General features: G+C 49.2%; 1 protein-coding gene across 1 annotated transcript in view; it reads left to right on the top strand.

Moving 5' to 3' along the window:
• Positions 1 to 8479, top strand: part of PLEKHM1 (pleckstrin homology and RUN domain containing M1) — a 50969-nt gene that overhangs the window by 10103 nt on the left and 32387 nt on the right. The window contains 2 exon segments of the mRNA XM_015416560.1: positions 238 to 697; positions 6590 to 6818. Of these exon segments, the coding sequence (XP_015272046.1) occupies positions 238 to 697; positions 6590 to 6818 (689 nt within the window).

Below are 8479 nucleotides of genomic sequence, written 5' to 3'. Positions count from 1 at the left end.
GGTAGTGAAGGGCAGGTTAGAACCCCATTCTCCTCCTCTTCTTCTTTTCCCTCACAGGGTGTCTGCTGTGGGGAGGGGAAGGGAAAGGAGTTTGTCAGCCGCTCTGAGACTCCTTTGGGTAGTGAAGGGCCATGGGGTATAAATCCAATCTCTCCTTCTCTTCTTCTTCTTCTTTAAGTTTTTTATAGTCCCCTTTTCTCACCAAGACTCGATTAACCTCTCGTTCTTTCTGCCCAGGGTGCTAGCGGAATTCAGCCGAGCACGAAGGAAACTGGACTCTGCGGAAGAGAAGCCGAGCCCTGCCCTGGCCGAGTCCCCCCTGCCACGGGGCCCCTGTCCCGCAGCCCGGTCCTGCACGGCACCCCTTCCTTCCACGGAAGGGGCTGGGAGCCCTGCACTCGTCATCCAGTCGCCACCTCCTCCTCCCCCGCTGTGACCACAGCCTCCCGGTGGAGGCGTCCCACTGGAAACGGGCAAAACCGCAGAGACCTTGGCAGCCCTTTGTGCCAGGATCCCGCCCGCCCCCGGGCTGGTCGGAACACGCGTTGCCAAACGGGAAGGGGAAGCACCCCGGATTCACTGTGTTGTCAGCAGAGAGGTGGAAGAGGGCATCTGCCACGTGAATGGCCACGTGAATGACGGAAACCAGGCAGGGATGGGAGAACTTCCCTCACCAATCTCTCCGGTGGGCTGTCTGGTAGGAATTGCCTTCGTTACACGGAAAGATTTGAGTGGGAAAATGTGTTGGAATTTAAAGACCGCCAACTGCTGTACTGCAGTTAGTATCTGCTGACAGGAGGAAGGTTTGTAGGTTCTTGCATGACTAGCAGTGTTCCCTCTAAGGTGAGTTAGTGCGAGCTAGCTCACAGTTTTTTAGCCTCCAGCTCACAAATTTTTGGCTCCACTCAGGAAGGGATGGCTCCAGAGCAAACTAATTAATGCAGCAGCCAAATCGCTCGCTCACAAATTTAATGCCAGTAGCTCACAAAGTAGAATTTTTGCTCACAAGACTCCACAGCTTAGAGGGAACATTGATGACTAGAGGTGGAACAGGCTGGAATTCCAGCTACACAATACGGCCTCTGACACACACACACACACACACACACGACTTTGGATATTCCTATGAGGCTTTGGTAAAATGCTATGTGTGTTGCTTTTGACCATTTCTGTACAGTTACAGAAGCAAGTGTGGAAAACATGTACATTTTGCCCTGGAGTAGCTAGAAGACAAGCAATGTTCCCTCTCAGCTGTGGCGTCTTGTGAGCAAAAATTCTACTTTGTGAGCTACTGGCATTAAAGTTGTGAGCGATCGATTCAGCTGCTGCATAAATGAGTTTGCTCTGGAGCCACATCCTCCCTGAGCGAAGACCAAAATGTGTGAGCCGGAGGCTAAAAGACTGTGAGCTAGCTCACACTAACTCAGCTTAGAGGGAACACTGAAGACAAGTAGCCTCCTGCCTTTGATGGCGTGTCAGCGTCTCATGGGTTTTTGGTCAAACTCAGTGGTTTAGGAGGCTGTATTTAAGAGATCTGGTACAGTGAAACCAGATGAGGCCTACCAGGACATGTGTCAGACCCCCCTGTCCAGTTACACTCAACAACTCTCTCTTGGAAGTGATACATTTATTGAAATGTATGCAAGATCCATAAAGTCGCTGTGTTAGAACTGAAGGTTTTGGCGGGTACAAGCTTAACATAGATCATTCGAATAAAAGCCGCTTCCTTCCCCCAAGCACACGTCACATTCATACCACGCCTAACATTGCCATCCCAACCAAGCAAAAGATATATATCTTGGTTATCTGCAGCTCAAGTGGTATAGAGGAACATTTAAGGACACCTTCCGCTGGGAAATGGAAAGGAGGTGCGATTTGGAAGCAAGTTATGACTCCTAGAAGCAAAGGTCCCATTCTCTCACCCATTCACTCGAAAAAAAAACCCGCGCAGGAATTTCCTCCCCCCAGGAACTATGGCAACCAAGCGAGCAAAGCGAAGCATGGTACGACAACATGGGCAGGAGCTTGAAACCCAGTCTGATTTCCCCTGGGAAGACTCTGTTGACGGGTTCTGCACGTGTTCAGCGTCTGACCGGTTGCCGCGTGTTGCAGGGGACAGGTCGAAAGGGGCCTGTTTCATAGACCAAAGTGGCTGGTACATCCAGTGTTGCCTGACTGGAATACTATGCTGGTCTCCTTAGAAAGGTACCGTTTCAGGAAATTTAGAAACCATGAGGGAAAATAACACTTTTTTTTTAAGCCAGAACATTTGGGAAAATCGAAACATATGAAGAACTTACTTTCCTAACAAATTACTAACAAAAATGTATTTTGCTGCTTTAATGACAAAGTTATGAAATGTCAAAGTTAACATAAAATTATACTATTTGGCATATTTATGGAATTTAAAAGTGTATCTGCATTAGTTTTCCACAAGTAGAATTGCAAACAATGCTCCCTCTAAGCTGAGGAGTCTTGTGAGCTGCTGGCATTAAAGTTGTGACCGAGCGATTTGGCAACTGGATCAATCGGTTTGCCCCGGAGCCATCCTTCCTGAGTGAAGACAAAAATCTGTGAGCCGGAGACTAGAAAACGGTGAGCTAGCTCACACTAACTCAGCAAATATATCTAGTACTTCAGAGAGAGCACCCTGTGCTATCTTAGCACGTGTACCTTAATGTTTGCCATCTAAGGGGCAAGGGAAAAAAAATGAACTTAAACAATTTTTTATCGTCAACAAAATAAACTATATTCTTTGGACAGGAATAGTCTCCTGCAGTTGCAGTAGGTCTGCCAGCATATTTGGATATTTGGCTTGGGAAAATGGAACTGAGAAAAGGATGGAACTACCAGCATGTCTGGATCTGAAGTCCTCCGACCGCAGCGTAAGCAAGTAGGGCAGAAGCTCTGCAGGAAAGGGAGACTTTAAAGAACGATGACTCAAGCCAGTCTGAGCACGGAGAGCCAGTTTGGTGTAGTGGTTAAGTGCGCGGGCTCTAATCTGGGAGAACCGGGTTCGATTCCCCACTCCTCCACTTGCACCCGGCTGGATGACCTTGGGCAAGCCGTAGTTCTGATAAGAGCTGTTGGCTCTCTCAGCCCCACCTACCTCGTAGGGTGTCTGTTGTGGGGAGGGGAAGGGAAAGGAGTTTGTAAGCCGTTCTGAGACACCTTTGGGTAGTGAAGGGCAAGATAGAGATCCAATCTCTTCTTCTTCTGTTGAGCCAGTTTAGTGTAGTGGTGAAGTGCGTGGACTCTAATCTGGGAGAACCGGGTTTGATTCCCCACTCCTCCACTTGCACCCGGCTGGATGACCTTGGGCAAGCCGTAGTTCTGATAAGAGCTGTTCTTGAAAAAGAGCAGTTTCTGTCAGAGCTCTCCCAGCCCCACCTACCTCACAGGGTGTCTGTTGTGGGGAGGGGAAGGGAAAGGAGTTTGTAAGCCGTTCTGAGACACCTTTGGGTAGTGAAGGGCGGGGTAGAAATCCAACCTCTTCTTCTTCAAGCAAGTGAGTCAAGGGGCATGCTTCCAGAGAAAGCAAAAACAACCCAGATTCATCTGATCTGATGATAAAATGCTCTTCCTACCACAAAGGTCTGCTGCACGTGGTTGGAGATGGCCTTTGAGATGACAAACGCCATTTTACTAGACAATTAAAATTCAGTCAGCTTTTAAAACAATATGTGTGTGTGCATCTAGCAATTCAAACCAAAAGAGAGAAGGCGTATCAGTGAGGGAATGCTGAACATACTCTGATCTAGTAGTGGCCAGGATGCTGAACTGAAATCCCACCCTCTAACTTAGCTGACTCGCTGGATTTAGCTGAATCAGAAACTTTTGGCCTTGTCTGAAAAACCGGAATAGGAAAGACCCGTTCACCAATGTTCCCTCTAAGCTCTGGAGTCCTGTGAGCAAAAATCCTACTTAGCGAGCTGCTGGCATTCAAGTCGTGAGCAGGTGATTTGGCTGCCGCAAAAACCAGTTTGCTCTGGAGCCCTCCTTCCTGAGCTAAGCCAAAACTGTGTGAGCCAGAGGCTAAAAAACTGTGAGCTGGCTCACGCAGACTCAGCTTAGAGGGAACACTGCGTTCACAGGGGCTATAAATAACGCCCCTGCGCCATCGCTAAACCTCTCTGGGGGACCGGGTGCCTGGCGCCTTCCCAGCCATACCAAAAGCGCCATAGTAGGAGTTCTCACTGATCAGGATGATAAATATAACCTGTGTTGGATGCTCAAGCCCAGCCTGAGGATTCACGAGGAAACAGGCAAGCAGAGCGCTCCCTTCTATCCTGGTTGTTCCCTCCCTGGGGTGATAGAACGTACATTGTCTTTCCACCAGAAGGGGGCTCCAGCTCAGGGGCATAGGCAGGATTTTTTAAGTCGAGGGGCATTTTAAAAAGTCGGGGGGGGGCGAGGTAGACAGGGAGGGAGCCACGCCACTGCAGCTGCTGCAGCCGCCATCACTGCGTTGTGATTCACAACGTGGATGAAAACCAGGAGACAGGGGTGCTAGGTTGACCCGCTGCCCCTTTGCTTCTTTCCTGCAACCTGGCTGGTGTGGGCAGGGGGGGGGGCTCCGGCAGGCAGGCTCGGTGAGGGCGATGGTGCAGGGCGGCTATGCACTGTGGCACAAAAAAGAAGAAGATTTTTTCGGGAGGCCTGGGCTGGATGGGAAGTTGGGGGGCCGGGCCCCACGTGGCCCCACTGTAGCTGTGGGCCTGCTCCCTCTAGCTGTTAGCCATTTCAGTACACCCATTTGCCAGGAATTTTCCTCTTAAATACAGCTAAGCTCAGCATCCTTGTAGTGCGTTCTGCCTCAGGCCCACCACAAATCAGACGGCCCTTCCTCTTCCCTCCCATCACTCCTGGGCCAGTGTTGCCCCTCGGACCTAGATCCTGTGCAGGGACTGCACTTCCGAACAGCACGTACCATCACGACAATAATTAGGTGGTAAACGCTAAACAGGGCTGGCTCACTCACTAGGCGAACTAGGCGATCGCCTAGAGCGGGACGGCCCTTAGGGGCACCAAACTGCACCCGGCCCCGTACTCTGGGAGTTTCTTGATTATTTGTGTTTTTCATTCTTCCTAATATGCTTTTATTTTTTAAAATTGGTGGGCGCGGGGGGGGGGGGCATAAGGGGGATCCTCGCCTAGGGTGCAAAATAAGCTGGAGCCGGCCCTGACGCTAAATCCACAACTGTTGCACTGTTTTATTGGACATCCCATGCCATGGATTATATTTGACCTGCCCGATCTTAGTTCTTTATCAGTTACAATCATAGATCAGTCACGATTGACACTCCTAGTTATCAGCACATTTGCAAACAATGGAATTCCCCGGCAGCCTGGCAGGCTGAGACAATTAAGAAGACTTGACCAGCTCCTTCCTTCTTGATCTGGCCGAGGGGCAAAATTTGGCCACCTTAGAGGTGATTTCGTTAGAACAATATAAAAGGGGGGAGGGAGATATTAAATTCATCAGGTCTGCCTGGCAAATTTAATAGAATTGGAGTTATTAAAGACAGTAATAACATGGGAATAGTATAAAAACTTGCCCGATTTGTAATCCGCCTTGAGTCTCACTGAGAAAGGCAGACTATAAATAACATAAATGGATAAATAAAATAAGATTTTCTCTCTGTCATGTTTCAGGGTGTCTGAATCTGAAAGGACCCGTGGTTCTCAGATGAGAGCATCTTGAGGACCCCCCCAGTTTAATTTTAAAATTGTCACGGCTCCCCAAGCCCTTCCCTTGTCCTTCACCGGTGCCTGTTTTCTGTTGTGGCAAGTTACACATCCCCACGTGGAGGCCTCCATCCTTCCTCGACACGCTCTGCTTCAGAAGCAAATTTAAGTAAAATGATTGCACTGTCAATGTGTATCCTACAAGGTCGAGCCTCGGATGGTGTCTGACTGTGTAGGCCGCCACTCAAGAGGCCAGACCCAAGTCCTAAATCAGTCTCTCCGCTCCTTGATTGGCAGGGGCTTTGCGCTGCCCGGTTAGAAGAACCACTCCTAGGAGAAGAAAAAGGCCAGTGCCATGCAAAAGCTGAACTTCCAGTGTTCAGTGGCAAAGCCTGATTAGCTGTTATTGTCTGGGCATGCAAGGTGGCATCTCACTATAGGCTCTTTACTGGGAAACAGAGTGGAAACCAATTGAGTTCTGCATGGGAAGGAACTGTGATTCCTTGTATTGGGACTGTACCTCCTTTGTGTCATTAACCTATGAGAATTCCTGCAACTAACTGATGCATTTTCTGTCTGCTGCTCGGAGGACTGGCGGTAGCCAGGGGAATGTGTGTGTGCCTGTGGGGGTGGGCAGCAGTGTTCCCTCTAAGATGAGTGTGAGCTAGCTCACAGTTTTTGAGCCTCCGGCTCACAGATTTTTGCCTTCGCTCAGGAAGGAGGGCTCCAGAGCAAACCAATTGATGCAGCAGCCCAGTCGCTCGCTCACAACTTTAATGCCAGCAGCTCGCAAAGTAGAATTTTTGCTCACAAGACTCCACAGCTTCGAGGGAGCACTGGTGGGCCGCCTCCGTGTGGCACCTTCAACGATAACGTTGTTTTTTCTTCTCTTTCCTGACAGAAAACAAATTGGATCACTGAGGATGATTTTCACCTTCCTCCTCCTGCTGAGGAGGGAAGAGGCCCCTCCTCTCCCCACCGGGCACCTCCAGAGAGAGCGGTTGGTGTCCAGCCACCGATGCAGAGGGATCCGGGCCCACTTCGGACGCCTTCCCCAGAGTCCTGGAAATCCAAACCATCCCCTGAGCGAGAAGCAAAGGGTTTCAGTGTAGTCCATAGGAGGCAGATAGGTAACCGTGTTTCTGCCCAGGGAAGAATAACGGGTGGGAATGGGCCAGATGAGGGGGCAGAACATCCAGCCAGGGCTGCGCCCAACGGCATGGGTTGCCAACTGAGTGCAGGGTCAGGTTCAAGGTGATGGGGTTAACCTTTAAGGCCCTTTGCAGCCAGGGGCCAGCACACCCGCGGGACCGTCTTTTCTCCCTTTCTCACAATACAAGAACTCGTGAGCACTCAATGAAATTGCTGAGCGGTCGGGTTAGAGCGGATAAAAGGAAGTCCTTCTTCACCCAAAGAGTGATTAACACTTGGAATTCACTGCCACAGGAAGTGGTGGCGGCTACAAGCATGGATGGCTTCAAAAGGGAATTAGATAAGCATATGGAGCAGAGGTCCATCAGTGCCTATGAGCCACAAGGTATAGATAGGGGCTCTGGGGCAAGGGATGCTCTGTCATCTTGGTGCTTGGGGGGGGGCCAACAGTGGGAGGGCTTCTAGTGTCCTGGCCCCACTGGTGGCCCTCCTGAGGGCACCTGGTATTTCTGGCCACTGTGTGACACAGAGTGTTGGACTGGATGGGGCTTTGGCCTGATCCAACATTGGCATCTCTTATGTTCTTATGTCTCTCCCTGTGTGTGCTGTGCAGAGCCCTCCACTCTGCTGTCCAACACTGACTCGTAGTCTCCAGCCCAAAAGAGGTCCGTCGTGCCTCAAACAGGAGCAGAGCTTTCTCATGCTCCCAACTGAGACCAGGGCCTTGCGGGATTTGTTGCCGCTCTGCCGGGCCCGTAGAACAGAGCTGTTCCACCAGGGCCTTTGGCTGAGGTAGCGCACGTCGAATAGCATCCGCCTCCCCTGCTTTCATATTATTGGCAGCTGACCGAATTCATTCTGATCCATTGCCCTTCTAGCATGGGGCGTGTGTGCACTGAATGACACCAGCCGCCGAATTGTCAGCTAGGAAACTTAGATTAGTTATTTCAGATCTCAATGTTAATCTATGCCGTGTTGATTATGTAATGTTTTTAGAATTTTGTGTTGTTTCATGATGTGAAGTGAGCCGTCCCGAGCCCGCTTGCGGGATACATAGCCCCAAAGATGAACTCGGTGGTGTCAGTGGAACAGCCTTGGGCGGTGGGTGCCCCTCTAGAGATGTAAAATTTCTGGAAATTTTGAAGCTCAGAAAAAAACCCGTTTCCCACCCCCACCCCGGTTTTTTTCGGAAAAAACCAGAAATTTTCGGAAAAATTGAAAAAAAGGCTACATTAGCATTTCTTTTGTCTTTTCTAGATTGAAAGTCATTCTGTTACTTTAGGAACATAAAATATGACTATGGACATTTTTACTTGGCATGAAATTATCACAACTAGCCTATTAAAAATATAGTGTATCCAAACAAATATTACAAACAGAACACCCACCCACATGCAAAAACAAAACTGAAACTTTTTTATTTTCTTCTGACAATCGCACCTCCTAAAGGAAGAAATGCATCTTGTTCTTGCATTGGAGAGTTCAGTTTGTAACCTAGGGCTTGCTTGTCCTCAGTGCACGGAAATTACATCAATCTGATACCATATATATATATATTTTAGATGATTTGGAAAATATTTGAACACCTTGTCTTAAAATATTTTATCCATCATGTTAAAATAAAACGTTCCATAATAAA

This window comes from Gekko japonicus, unplaced genomic scaffold (genome assembly GCF_001447785.1).
Source record: "Gekko japonicus isolate JY-2015 unplaced genomic scaffold, Gekko_japonicus_V1.1 scaffold3267, whole genome shotgun sequence".
Taxonomy (NCBI): domain Eukaryota; kingdom Metazoa; phylum Chordata; class Lepidosauria; order Squamata; family Gekkonidae; genus Gekko; species Gekko japonicus.
Note: the sequence above shows the minus strand (reverse complement) of the source record. Positions and strands in the feature narration are given on the sequence as shown.